This window comes from Daucus carota, chromosome 5, assembly GCF_001625215.2.
Source record: "Daucus carota subsp. sativus chromosome 5, DH1 v3.0, whole genome shotgun sequence".
NCBI lineage: Eukaryota > Viridiplantae > Streptophyta > Magnoliopsida > Apiales > Apiaceae > Daucus > Daucus carota.
In genome coordinates, this window is record NC_030385.2 from 43,936,431 (window position 1) to 43,952,056 (window position 15,626).

The following is a 15,626-nucleotide window of genomic DNA, read 5'->3' on the forward strand; positions in this document are numbered from 1 at the left end:
AAATTTATTATTATTATTATTATTTTAATAACTCGTAAGTCATTTATAATATGAAATAACTCAAAAGGACAATTTAAACTAAGAACTTATCACATTATATCACTATAAATTATAAGTAATACTCTTTTCATTCTCAAATTATAATCGTTTTGACTTTTTGCATGTAATTTACTCAAAATAAAACATACTTATAGATATATTTTTTCATAAATAAAATTTTAACATCTATATTTTTTTTAGAAAATGATCTATAAAAATAAATTTATTTATAATTTAAATTACGTGTAAAAAATCAAGATAATTATTATTTTATAATAAAAGGAATAATTTCAAAATTTTAAGTCTGCCCAAAAGTTATCCTGATCATGGATAAAGTTATGTGAGAACTAATAGTGAGCCTCTCTTGCACAAATATATGCGAAAAATAGAAGTGTAACATCTGAGAACCGTCAAGTATGAAGCTAGTGTTCCTCCTCGCCCGTCATATAGATACTGTACACGTAATACAGCTTCTCGCAATAATGTCCGGATTACATTCAAGATATAAGCTGATTAAATAATGACCGATAATTAATGCGATTAACTTGTGGTAGCTATATTTAATACAAACCCGTTGCTTCTCTTCATATTTTCGTAGCTGGATTGTACATTCATTCCATTCCCTCATTGGGTTTCTTTCCCTCAAGAAACTCCATCTGGGAATGCCTTTCTAGTTTCCTGAGGTTCATCCTCCAGAAATGACTAATCAAGTCCGTCCCGGTGATTCCATTCCTCTGTTTCTACATTTTCTTATCTTTTTTCGTTGATCATGCGTTGTTTGAAGACCTGTATAAAGGAATTGTTAAATTATGTTAGATTACATGTGTTTTAAACGTCCTGAATAAAGGACCGGTCAAGTTGTGTCAGATTACATGTGTTTTAAACGACCTGTATAAAGGACGGAGGGAGTATTAGATTATTTATTATGTGTACATTTTGCGGGTTGATGCAGGTGCCTGGGATCATGTCCAGGCAGTTGTGTTTCGTTTCTTTGTTGCTGCTGGCGGGTTTAGCTGCAGCGCGAAATAATCCTAATTCTGGTCACCACAAACATGGACCACAGGACGGACATGTCCATGCCCCGCCTTCCGTCAACAAGAAATTCTTGACCTTAAGTGGTGAGTAACGATGATTTATCAGAATGAAAACATTTTGATTCGTTGATTTGAATAACAAATGTGAATACAGGAGGTCCGCCTGTGGTGGTTGCTCGTGGTGGATACTCGGGCCTTTTTCCTGATTCAAGTGACCAGGCTTACAGCTTTGCTCCTATGACAAGCCTTCCGGATACTATCATGTACTGCAATGTTCAGCTCACGAAAGACAACCTTGGAGTCTGCACGACAGACATCCTCATCGACCTTTCCACAACAGCAGCCCTGGCCTATCCGAAGGGAGACAAGACTTACAATATCAATGGCCGTGATTTGCATGGTTGGTTTGCCATGGACTACATGTTGGATGACCTGAAAAACACTACATTTTGTAAGTCCTTGTTCAACAAACCAATTTCTCGAATGGTACATAGTGTTTGTGTTTAATATTTGCCTCTTCTTGGTTTGCTTTGTTTTCCTGCAGATGTGCAGAATGTGTTTAGTCGATCAAGTGCATTCGATGGCATGGCTCAGATTTTAACTCCAGATGATCTTGCGGAAATTGCAGCAACTGGTAAAAATAGAATGTGGCTAAATTTTGACGTGAGTTCTATCTTTTGAGTTCAATTTGCGTATTTCTAAGAGTAAATTGCAAATTTATGGCTAAACTTTATCCTCTATTACATTTTGTTTGCTGAAATTTCAAATTTGCAATATTATAGCCAAATATTGCTTTAACTCTTCGAAAAGGTGGTTTAGAGCCATTTTTTAAAGAACAAAGAGTAATTTTCCCCCTCAAAAGTCGCTCATACCCAGCTTTTTGAAATATAAAAGCGATATTTTGCCACTATACTGCAAATTTGAAATTTTGGCCACCAAACAGATAAAGTTTAGCCATATGTGTGTAAATTTACTCTATCTAACTCATCCTAAATCACAATGTTCTTGATTCATTTATGTGCCATACTGCAGAATGACATGTTCTATGCCCAACATAAGTTAGATGCAGCAAAATACATTCAAGAATCAGGTAAGCTTTGGACGCCTAGTCACATTTCGTCCTCAGAACTCGACTTCCTAAAGTCTCTGAGTACGAAAGTGGACAAAACCAAGACAAAGCTTGTCTTCAAGTTTTTGGGCAAAGAAGATGTTGAGCCAACAAGCAGGCAAAAATATGGTCAAATAGATCTTGCCACACTGAAGCCTTTTGTAGCCGGTATTGTTGTCCCTAAAGACTACATTTTTCCGATAACCAAGGACAACTACACAGATGCCCCAACTACACTTGTAGCTGATGCCCACAGACTAGGTCTTGAAGTATATGCTTCTGGTTTCTCAAATGATATGGTGGCAAGTTACAATTATAGTTATGATCCGGTCAACGAGTACCTCCAATTCATCGACAACTCTCAGTTCTCCATTGATGGTGTGCTTACAGATTTCCCATCTACTGCATCAAATTCCATTGGTAAAAATTCTGTCTGCAATGCTTAATTTTCTCTTCCAACTTTCCAAAGGCATGTCATAGCTAATTTTCATCGTCGTGTGCTCTTCTTTGTGCAGCATGCTTTTCCCAGAGCAAGAACATCACTACCAAAACCACAAAAGGTGAGAAAATCTGAAAACACAGCTTTGATCACCCTGTTTAATTATCTGGTCTTTAAAATGAATCTGTAATTGCCTTTAAGCAGGTCTGGTCATCTCTCACAATGGAGCTAGTGGTGATTTCCCTGGCTGCACTGACCTTGCGTATCAGAAAGCCATAGATGCTGGGGCAGACATAATCGATTGCAATGTGCAAATGTCAAAGGATGGAATTGCTTTCTGCTCCAGCAACATTGATCTTACTGGCACAACTACAGCAGTCACTTCATTTATGGACAGATCTTCCAATATCCCTGAAATTCAACCAACTAACGGAATTTTCTCATTTGATCTTACCTGGAGCGAAGTTGAATCCCTCAAACGTAAGTTTTCAAAACCAAGAACTTCTCTAATCTTGGTCTCTACATGTCTGATTTATAGTTCTACTTATCCACGTGCATTGCACTTGCAGCTACTATTGAAGTTCCTATCAAGGACGGTAGCTTGTTAAGAAACCCGAGGAACAAGAACAAGGGCAAGTTCCTGACTCTTGATGCCTTCCTAGAACTTGCCAAGACTAGAAAAACTGGAGGGGTTATGATTAAGATCAGAGTAAGTCTAAACTCCCCCTTTTGCTACTCAATTACGCAAATTACCTATCAAAAGAGACTAGTAACGACTTTGAACTCTCCTTATCCAGAATGCTGCTTATCTAGCATCAAAGAAGGGTCTTGGTGTAATAGATGCTGTCAACACAGCTTTGCAGAAGGCAGGCCTCGACAAGGAAACCACTCAAAAGGTCATGATTCAATCAGAGGATAGCTCTGTCCTAGCAGCATTCAAGAGCATTCCAACTTACGAAAGAGTACTGTCTATCAAGGAAGCAGTCAGTGATGCACCCCCAGCAGTGGTAGAAGAAATCAAGAAAAATGCTAATGCAGTTGTGATCGACAGAGAGTCTATTGTTCAAACAAACTCTGGTTTCTTCACGACTACTTTCACCAAAGTGGTGGAGGAAATGCACGCTGGAAATTTATCTGTATACGTCTCGCGTATCAGGAATGAGTATCTTTTCCTCAGTCTGGACTACTTGGCAGATCCTTATCTTGAACTTGCTACATTTGCTTCACTGAAAGTAGATGGTTTAGTCACTGATTATCCAGCAACAGCAACTGCATACTTGAGTAAGTAAAATTCCCAAGTAGCAGATTCCACCTGATCCTTTTATTTTATTTTTAACGGAACCTTTAGAAGTAAACCCCACGTACGGACCACCAAGTATACCAAGTATATCGAGTGCTTATGCACTGGTAGGTGGCCCTTAAGAAATATAACGGAAACCATAATGTCGCGGTTTTTAAAGAATTAAACGGTGCTTTTTTGTGCAATGCAGGAAATCCTTGCTCAGATGTCAACAACCCTGCAACTGCAATAGCCATTTCAGCTATTAGCCCCGGAAATCTAATCAAACAAGTCGATCAAACTGCATTGCCACCGGCTTTGCCACCAAGCCCGGTTCTTGACAATGAGGACGTCGTTGATCCGCCACTACCACCGGTGACCAAGATCAAAAACAACGCAGCACCAGCGCAAGCACCTAAAGCCTCCGGAGCCACAAAGAGAGTCGGCAACTTTGGCATTGTTTCAACTGTGATCACTCTGTTCTTTGGTATGGTGTGTTTCTTCTAATGGAGATGGATGGACTTATGCCTAAATGTCATTTCATTATTTAAGCCCATATAGTGCAAATAACATTAACAATCTTATCAATTTTGAGATTTTTTACTAGTAGTTTTTCAATTTACAAGGATCTTTATAAAAATTACAAGATTGATTAATCATTACATAGTACTGATACTTCTTCCTTCACTTGCAAGGATTATTATAAAACTTACAACAAGCATTATCTTATCAATTAATTATTCAGTACAAGATACTCAAATCATATATCCGATCAATATTCCGGTAGATCATCGCCTATTTTTATCAAATATATTCTGTTAATCCGCTTTTTAACAATAAATTAACATCTCTAAGTCCCTAATTAAAGTAAAAAAATAAACAAACATAAATTTAACTAAAGAGGGGCTCAGATTCGCCTTAAATCAGACAGAATGGGACCAAACCGCCATGGCTGCAAACAAAGCAGTTGCCTATGAACAGACCATCAGTCTTGTTTGCCAATGCCAAGTTGCGATTCGGACACAAGTCTGTTGTTAATGTTTCTTTGTTCATCGTCACAGCCCTCGATGTCGATATCTAAAAAGGAAAGAAAGAAAGAGTGAGTGAAGGAAGGGGACTGTGTTTCATTATTATGTCCTGTAATAAAAGGATTGAAATCATCGGTTCTGATGGTGGCGGAGGGGGACCAACACGACAGCCCCAATTTTAAACACCGTCGTCTCTCCACCTCCTTACCAGAGCCTCATACTTAAACTAATGAGTTGAAACCCTAGTTTCTCGGTTTCCACTCTTTATGTGTCTCACCAGTCCCATGATTCCCTTTTACCAAATTACCCTTGTTAAAAGAAATTTGAATATAGCTTTAGAGGCCATTTGGGTTAGCTTAAAAGAAGTGACTTCTTGTTTATAATAAAGAAGTGGAGTAGAAGTGAGAAGTAAATAAGTTAATAAAGTGTTTGGAAAATAAGCAGAAGCTGTAGGAGAGAAAGTTAGTATTCTCAGCTTCTTAAAAGTGCTTCTACTTCTTTACACAAACGGGTCAAGTGAAGCATAAGCCAGAAACAGTTTATGCTTCTCTCGACCAAACACCTCCTTAATATCATATTCCTTAAAAATTATAATAGTAACCATATTGTATCTTAAAAAAAAATAGTAACCATATCGTATAATTAAATTTGGGTGGTAAAATACTTTTTTTTTTAATTTTTCACAAAAATCCTTTTTTAATAATATATTGGCAAAATTATTATACACCACATTGAACTTTTATACAAATTTACTAAAAGGGGTATATTTGATTAGAATTTTAATAGATTGTTTTTAGTCTATAAATTTTAATGGATTATATGAGATTTTGATTTTATGCGGATTCTTGATAAAATGTCGCAGAGTTGATAGGATTTAGGTACAATGCTATAAAATCCAATTGATTTTGGTGGGATTTCAAAAAAAATTTAAAATACACCGAAGAATGCCACAAAATCCATCATTTTATGAGATGAAAAAAAAAATCCATCAGATTTTAATGGATTTTTAACAATCCCAATTGAATACCATCGGATTTTAAAGCATAATTTAAAATCCTAATTGAATACCATCGGATTTTAAAGCATAATTTAAAATCTCAATTGAATACCATCAGATTTTGTAGCATAATTTAAATTCCACAACTTGAATACCAAACAATCTCAATCGAATATCCTCGGATTTCGTGAATGCAAATTTTTTTTTAAAATCTCAATCCAATACACCCTTCTAAATTTATTGTGTTGCAATTAGGGGTGAACATAACCCGCTCAACCCGCTCAAACCAACCCAAACCAACCCTGTTTTTGGCCGAATAACCCGACCCAATCAAAACCGAAATTTGAATGGGTTAATTTTCAAAAAACCCGATTAAATTGGGTTGGTTCAGGTTTTAACATATTTTAACCCTGAACCAACCCGACCCAACCCGATTGCATAAATATTGGAGACCCATATATATTATGATATTATCTAGTATAGTCCCTAAGATTTTATTTATACATATATTTAGGGAATTGATAAATAATCTCCAAACTTTACAATTTAAGCTTCATTTCAATTTTTTCTTCTACCCAAAGAGCATAATCACCTATAATATGGATGAAACATGTGTAGAAAGCATGGGCAAATGTGGTATAAAATATGGAATTGGAGTTTAAATAGTAAAATGTGGAGCTTATTTATCAATTCCCTATATTTAATAAATAAATGGATCCATGGTTTGCTAGTCCTAATTCTACACCAGGTCCGAACAGAGGGAAAAATATACACTTTTCTGTACTGATAGTTTGTCCTAATAGTAGGTTTTAGGGCGCTGGAAACTAAGATAGAGAAAATCATAATCTCTGCTTTAACGTTGCTAATCAATTCTGTTTAATGATACCTTGACAAATGTTTAATAATTTTAAACTTCTATTTTGAGTTTGAATTTTGACCGGAAGAATAAACCCAATTAACCCGACCCAACCCGACCTATAAATAATAGGGTTGGGTTAGACAAATATATTTGAGTGATTGGGTTAATTTTTTCATAAACCGATTATATTGGGTTGGGTCGTTTTTTGCCTTGAAACCGCCCAACCCAACCCGTGTTCACCCCTAGTTGCAATCAAGCACATCCAATCATATGTGATTTCCAATTTTTTTTGTTACAAGTAGTATTTTTATAAATATTTTTAAATATAATGAAAATATAAAAATTTTAAATTTTCTTAAAATTAGTTTATATAATTACACATATATTTTATCCATTTCAAATCTATTATTTCATTATTTTAAACAAAATAAAATGAAGATTTACAGTATATAGTAGAAACTATTAAAAGAAATAAACTTATATTATTATTATTATGTATGAATCATTGAAAATAAAAAATTTAATTGATTAAAGAGGACACAAAACAAGGGGGATGGAGTGAGGCTCAGATCTGCAAAAAGTGGAGACAATGGAGGATCCGAGTCCGCCATGGCTGCAACCATCTTGGTTACCCAGCCAAGATACGGGTCAGATCTCCCAAGCTCCCACTGGGGTTCGCTCCAATTAGAATACATATCCATCATCATCATAGCCTCCCTGTTTATTTAATTTACTTGCTCTTAGACAGAAACTCTGAAATAGATAGAAACATGCATGCATCCAATGCCATCCATACATAATGGAGAGTGGAATGGAATTGGTGGTGAAGGAAGTGAAGAAGAAATAATTATACAGTAAATTCCCCAGAAAGCAAACAGACAATGCCTTTGAATCATCTGTATCTGCAGCAGCAGCAACAACAACAACAATAAGAGTAGATTGTGTGAAACTGCAAAGGTCGGTTGATTGAGAATGGTGTTAGAAATCATGGGCTAAGCAGAGAGGGGCAACCGGCCTTGGAAACCATTATTATCCTCTCCACCGCCTCATTCTTCTAAGAGCAAACCCCAGCTTTTTGCTGCTCTCTTTACCAAACGCACTCCCTTATATGTTGATGTTTTTTAGTATTATTTTTGTTGAGTAATTGTCTTGGTTTTGGTGTTTAATTTTTAATTTCACTTGGTGGTTGAAATGCTTGAGGGGAGGTTCATGGTACTAGTTTGTGTAGACCGTGGAGAGAGAATTCAATTCTGTCAAAGATGTGCCTTTGATTTATTCATTTATTAAAAAAATCAAAGTTATAAATATTTGAGGAAAAAATATAATTGAAAGTATAAGCCAGCTATTGTGATTATAATTAAAATCAAAACGCATATATTTTCGATACATATGATATTTCTTTATAGGTTTCAAAAAAATATATGATATTTCTTTATATAAATCTGTAAGTAATTTTATATATTACTGTTATACAAAATATTTTTATACTACTGAATTAGAAGTCGAGAAGTATATTTCATACAAGTGTGTACTACGAGATGGCATGGACAACAGACTAGATTTAATTATTTTTTGAAGATAAACATACCATTTTTTTTTTGTCCTGAGGTATTTCTAATTTAGATTATCTTTTTCCTAATTAAAATAAACTCCTCCAGATAGCATAGATCAAATAACAAAAAAAAGATAATTAGCAAAAAAAAAATAACTAAAAAGATTGATTAGATTCTTTCCTAGAAAAGAATAACAAACAAAATAGATCAAATGTCTAAAAAGATTGATCAGACTCTTTCCTAGATCAGACTCTTTCCTAGAAATGAGGGGTCGTTTAGTTCGTAGGTTTCTGGAATGAGGTATGGGGTTTGTCCATTCCAAACTCATACCTGGTGTTTGGTTGACAAAAATAAAATCTGAAACTCATACCTTAAACCCCAAAGTATGGGTTTTTGATACACAAGTGGGGAGGTGGGTATGAGATGGAGGTATGAGCTATATTCATTTTTTATTTTTTTTCCCTCTCTTTAAGTAATGAAATATAAATGTTTGATAAAAAATTAAATCAATGATGCAAAAATATATGACAATAACAATTTTATTAATATTTTTAATTAATATATATTAATAACTTATTTTTTATAAAAATTGTATATATTGATTCCAACACTCAACCAAACACATGATATCAGATATGATACCTCAAACTCATACCAGCTTAACCCGATTTCTCATTCCAACCCGATACCACTCCTCAAACCAAACAACCCCTAAGGAGTAGCAAACAAAAATCGTTTGGTCAATTACGATGCTCGATTCCCCGAATACCAAAAAAACATAAAAATGAACTGGATCTTTTGGAAACACCCATGTCCACTAGTTGTCTAGCATGATTGTAGCATTTTAGGTTGAAAAAATAACAAAAGTCAAAAAAATGCATTGAAATTAAAATTTTGTGGTAAAATTAGAAGACATTACTTTAATATATTTTGAATTGTACTGCTTTAAGAAAGTTCACGAATTTACAATAAAAAACAAGACATTGTTTTAAATCATTGAAAAGGTGATTAATAAGTAATAACCATCCTTTTTGAGGAAAAAATAAAGAGGATTTTCTTCTATTGCTAAACTGCCCTTAAATAATTTTTTAATATAAAAATGTTATACGAACATCTTGTTAAAAAATTTTAAATTAGATATCAAAAATATAGGCTACAATAGCATAATTAACCCTAAAAAATTTCATCCGTAATAAAAAATTATAAATAAGATTATTCCAACTCCTTTAACTTATTTCTTATTTTTAATAATTAAATTAATCAAATATTAATCGAATATTAAACATAAAATAAAAATGAATGATAGAAGATTAACTTAAAAAGAAAAAGATAACAATGGAGTGAGGCTCAGATCTGTAAAAAGCGGAGACACCGGAGGATCTAATTCCGCCATGGCTGCAACCATCCAGTTGCTTGCGAATCGCAAGCCATCCGGCGTTGCCCAGCCAAGATACGGGTCAGATTCCCCCGAGCCCCAACCGGGGTTCGCTACAATTAGATTATAAAACATTATCATCATAGCCTCTTTGTTAATAGCTGCGCCATCGGAGACTCTGGAGATGCTCTAGTACATGAATTCATGCAGATCACTTAAGTGAAGGGGAATGGCGTTGATATGGTAGAATGCTTTGTTAATATTATTTTAATAATAATAATAAATTATTATGGGCTACATATATAAATATATCAATTATATTTAATTATTTATTTTATTGGGTTAAATTACGTGATCAAATCAGTGTTCTAAAAGTCGGCGATTAATCGGGATTAATCGCCGATTAATCGCTGTTCGGTCGGCCACCGTCTCGATTAAGCGTTAATCGGCGAAAAAATCGTTTTTTCTGAAAATCGGGATTAATCGGTCAAAAGTCGGGATTAATCGGAAAAAGTCGGTCAAAAATCGGTGAATTTAAAAAAAATAAAAATAAAAAGTAAAAAAATCTTAAAATTCTAAAATTTAATTTTAAATAAAACAAAAGGCACGGAAATGACAAAACACATAAATTAAAGTTGTTTTATTACCTTTCACTCTTTCAATATTAACTTTAAACTCTAATTACATAAATTTGCAATATCTTCCTTCGCAGATTCAATCAAATTCAAGTTTATATATGAGATGAATGGATTTGTATATGTATATAAAGGCATGTTTTGTGTTATAAAAAATCATTAATCTTTTGATTTTATATGACTATAAATTTATACTATATATAATTATATTAATATATACTATTATTTAAAAAATAATATTAAATTGATTACGATTAATGATCCGATTAATCACTCCGATTAATCTCCGATTATCCGATTAATCGCTAGACGGTGCCTTCACCGACTAAGTCCGATTCCCGCTTTTTACAACACTGGATCAAATAAGAAACCCAATTAGATTTTAATTATTGTGTGGGTCAAATGAGTGGATACTCAATACTAAGGCCTAATCAATATATATATATAAAGGAGGATGCGGGCGTCTCTACAATTGCTCGATTCAGTCCTCTGAATTTTCTTGATTTTCGGAGAGAAAATATAGTTATAATTCAAAAAATCAGGTCCAAGAATTCTGAAAGTAATACAATTCTTTTCTTATTTAATTCTAAAGATGATACAGTTCTTTTCTTATTTGGTATTTTTTATTAAACTCTAAAGATGATACAATAGTATTTCTTATTGAATTCTAAAGATGATACAATTCTTTTCTTATTTAGGAATCCAAAACAAATAGGATTATATTTATTCAAACTAATAATAATAGATAAAATACAATTTATATTTAAGATATGTAAAGTAATATATACAATTCTTATTTTCGATAAGATATATTGAAGATATGTTTAACGGGTACACGATTGAAAATAACTTTTATGGAATTATAATAGTATTTCGTATCAAACTTTATAAAAAAAATTATTTATTAGTATTGTGTTTAAGGGGAGGGCGGCCCAAATTAATTTTTACCTAAATAATAATATTTTTTTATTAGTATTATGTTTGATGGGAAAGTAGCTAAAACAATTTTTTGTCTAGATTTATAAAAAATTCATAACGCCGCCGCGAAGCGCGGCTTTTTTCACTAGTCAGTATATATATATAAAGGAGGATGCGGGCGTCTCTACGATTGTTCGATTCAGTCTTCTGATTTTTCTTAAATTTCGGAGAGAAAATATAGTTATAATTCAAAAAATCTGGTTCAAGAATTCTAGAGGTAATACAATTCTTTTCTCATTGAATTCTAAATATGATACAATTTTTTTCTTATTTAGTATTTCTTATTGAATTCTAAAGATGATACAATAGTATTTCTTATTGAATTCTAAAGATTATACAATTCTTTTTATATTTACTAATCCTAAAAGTAATAGGACTATATTTATTGAAACTAATAATAATAGATAAAATATAATTTATATTTAATATTTGTTAAGTAATATATACAATTCTTATTTTCGATAAGATATATTGAAGATGTAGTTGAATTTTATATTATAAAATTTTATTTTAAATATGTTCGAATTATAAAGTTGGCATCTCTAGAATTGTTCGATTCAGTTTATAATTTTCTTAAATTTCGGATAGAAAATAAAATTATAATAAAAACCAAATTCAAATATTTTATAGATAAAACGATTGCAAAGATAGTACAATTCTTTTACTTATTTAGAAATCATAAAAGATTAGGATTCCATTTATTCAAAATAACAATTATAGAACAAATATAATTAAAAAAAATACAATTTTTATTTTCAAAAGTTATAAAAATTTTCCTTCAAAAAAAAAGTTGTAAAATTTATAATCTTATTTTATTAATTTTTTTCAAATTATATATTAAAAAAAAATAAAAACCAGCATCTTCTAGAATCTCACATTGTCTAAACAGGTTCGTAGCGCTAGACTCGCGTCGTTCCATAATGATCAACAAGAAAATAACATAAAACATCTCTGACATATTTGCAGGCTCTCAAATAGTATGCATGGACTTACGACCAATCTCGACAATAGTTCGATTCAGTCATATAATTTTCTTGAATTTCGAATAGAAAATAAAATTATAATTCCAAAAATCAAATTCAAGGATCTTCTTATTTAGGAATCCTAAAAGAAATAGGATTTTATTTATTTAAACTAACAATCATTGAAAAAATACAATTTATAGTTAAAATTTGTAAGGTAATATGTACAATTTTTATTTTCGATTTAGTTTTATAATTTTCTTAAATTTCGAGTAGAAAATCAAGGATTATAAAGATAATAATCATTAAAAAAGACTAATAGCACAAAAATAAGAATAATAGAAGAATAATATTTTTTAACTAATAAATAGGAATCATTAAATAATAATAATAATAAATAAATACGATATATAAAATAGGAATTATATATTGATTTTATGATAATCAAAATGATTCTTGATTAGTATTATGTTTGACGGGCACGGGAGGCGGCCCAAACTAATTTTTATCTAAATAATAATAATATTTTTATTAGTTTTGTGTTTGACGGGCACGAGAGGGCCCAAACTAATTTTTATCTAAATAATAATAATTTTTCCATTAGTATTTTGTTTGACGGGAAAGTGGCTAAAATAATTTTTTTATCTATGTTATAATATATTTCTTTTCCTAAAACAGGACCACAGTTCAAAATAATTTTTATCCAATTATAAGCTTTAATATTACAAGTTTCATATATTATTCTATTTCATCATTTATGAATAGATATTACACGCCGTCACGAAGTAATCACACCTTATATCAAACGGCTTTTATGAAGCAAACAAATTTTTACAATAATACACCCTAATATAGCATACATCCAAAAATTCTTGATAATTTGATAGAATATTAAATGAGGACCACTTAAGCAAATTTTTATACTAATTATAATATTTTTTTTATTAGTCATATGTTTAACGGAAGATGACTCAAAAGAATTTTTATGCTATTATAACATTAGTTCATATCAGATTTTTTTTTTAAAAAAAAAAATCAATACGCCGCCGCGAAGCGCGGCTTTTCTCACTAGTTTAATTATAAGGGAGATTAAATTGAGCGTTAGAATACAGAAGGTTATAGTCCCCAATATATCAAGCAACACATACAGTCTTTCTTTACTTCTTTACCCATCAGAGAGGACTACTAGAGAAAACCTAAGGAGTGCTTGGTTGAGGAAGATAATAACGCTGCTTCAAAAGCAAGATTACTTAAGGTTATACCACTATCATCACTAATGGATACAGGTATGCTTCCGCTTACAGTTTATAACTCGATAGTTGAATATGATGTTTACGATCCTTGTCTCTATTATAGAGAATTTGTGCTTATAGAATTATAAGTTTCTTACCATTGGCATCAGAGCCACTTCATATTTGATTATTGAGTGTACAGTTTTTGCATATGTTTTGAAATCGGTTAATCTGATTTGTTCGGTTATTGTTTTCCGAGAGGATTTGTGTGCACGCACAGTCTGGCTAATTTTTTGACACTTGAATTGCGTTTGCGTGATTTCACTTCGGTCAAATTTTCTTTTACACACGCGCATGTCCAGTAAAATTTTGAATTGTTAAGGTTCAACCCCATGGTTATTTTAATTATGTAACTGTTGATCATGGATGCATGTTACTTTTGTATGTCATGCATTATAATACCATATCATACTTGGTACTTTTGTTTTTTTTTGTTTAGTAAGCTCCATGTTAATGGTTAAAGTGATGCTCTGGATTCAGTTTATTATTATGCAGTAATACAGTACCTAGCATGTTGAGTCATATTTTTATATAATTTGGTTAATTTGCTGCAAATAAAGAAAATGTATTATGGTTATGTGTTAAATTTTAATATTGGCAAAATATTATTAACCTATTTAGTTAGGTGGTCAAATAATTTTAAGTTAATTGATTGAAGCAATATGTTGCCAAAGTAACCTCTTTTGTGTAGATTAGTTAATTTAAAAGTATTATTATGACGATTGAATATTTAATTTAATGCAAATTTTATCGGCCCAAAGGAAGATAAATATTTGGCCAAAATTAAAATATTCTTGTGATAGTAAGTATGTAGCAATATAAAGTTTTTTTTTCATGTGAATAATAAGTCGGTCCAAAGAAAGGCATATTATTTGACAGAAATTAATTGTTAATACTTGATTAGTGCGTGGAGAGTACCAATTGCAAATTAAATTTTCTGTCCAAAGACTAAAATTTATTGTTGCGCTAGGTATCTTGTGATGGTGTTGCCAATAATAAAATTTATTATATTATTATATATGTTAGTGTTGAGCATTTTCTGTAAATTTGTTTTCTATTGCAGTTATGACTACAGTTAATTCTGCTTCTGCTCAATTGAGCATGATTCCAATGTTGAATGGGACAAACTATGTCACATGGAAAGAGACTGTTGAGATTGTTCTTGGGTGCATGGATCTTGACCTTGCGCTAAGGAAAGAGCAACCAGTTCCCACTACGGATGATCCGAAAACGGATCAAATTGATAAGTGGGAACGCTCTAATCGCATGTGTATGGCGATCATGAAGCGAACGATCCCAACTGGCTTTCGGGGCTCCATTGCTGAGAGCACAAGTGCCAAGAAGTGCCTCTCTGAAATTGAGCAATATTTTGCTAAGAATGAGAAAGCGGAAACGAGTAATCTTCTGTCAAAACTCGTGACCATGAAGTATAAAGGAAAGGGGAACATAAGGGAGTACATCATTGGGATGTCTAATCTTGCAGGCAAACTTAAGGAACTCAAGTTAGAACTTTCAGATGAGCTGCTTGTTCACTTGGTTCTGATTTCTCTCCCTCCTCAGTTTGGACACTTTGTGGTGAGTTACAATACTCAAAAGGAAATTGGACTCTTAATGAGCTCATTTCACACTGTGTGCAAGAGGAGGAGAGGGTTTTGCGAGAGAAGACTGAAAGTGCTCACTTGGCATCGAGCTCTCATGATAAGAAAAAAAAGAGAGGTAAGGATTCTGCAAGTGGAAAACCCAAGCAACCTTCGCAAGAGAAGCAGGATAAGGGACCAACCTGTTACTTTTGTAAGAAGGCTGGACATATGAAGAAAGAGTGTTCCAAATATGCTGCTTGACGTGTGAAGAAGGGTATGACTTTTGTCTTTGTTTGTTCTGAAGTTAATTTAGCTTCTGTACCTAAAGATACTTGGTGGGTAGATTCTGGTGCTACTACTCATATAAGTGTATCAATGCAGGGTTGCCTGTGGAGCCGACCGCCAACTGATGCTGAAAGATACATCTATGTGGGCGACGGCAATAAAGTTTCAGTTGAAGCAGTTGGA

The 15,626-nt window shown here is 32.6% G+C and overlaps 2 protein-coding genes across 2 annotated transcripts; both read left to right on the forward strand.

Annotated features, from left to right (window-relative positions):
• Nucleotides 1–627: 627 nt before the first annotated feature.
• LOC108223223 (glycerophosphodiester phosphodiesterase GDPDL7) lies at nt 628–4,508 on the forward strand. The gene is made up of 10 exons (XM_017397363.2): nt 628–749; nt 992–1,157; nt 1,228–1,524; nt 1,618–1,736; nt 2,106–2,601; nt 2,697–2,741; nt 2,825–3,100; nt 3,190–3,329; nt 3,418–3,901; nt 4,111–4,508. Exons 1-10 carry the CDS (start codon nt 738–740, stop codon nt 4,404–4,406), a joined length of 2,331 nt encoding a protein of 776 aa, XP_017252852.1. The 5' UTR covers nt 628–737; the 3' UTR covers nt 4,407–4,508.
• Nucleotides 4,509–13,562: 9,054 nt separating this feature from the next.
• On the forward strand, nt 13,563–15,071 carry LOC135152900 (uncharacterized). Its single transcript, XM_064094070.1, has 3 exons — nt 13,563–13,572; nt 14,642–15,005; nt 15,062–15,071. Exons 1-3 carry the CDS (start codon nt 13,563–13,565, stop codon nt 15,069–15,071), a joined length of 384 nt encoding a protein of 127 aa, XP_063950140.1.
• The last annotated feature ends 555 nt before the right edge of the window (nt 15,072–15,626 follow it).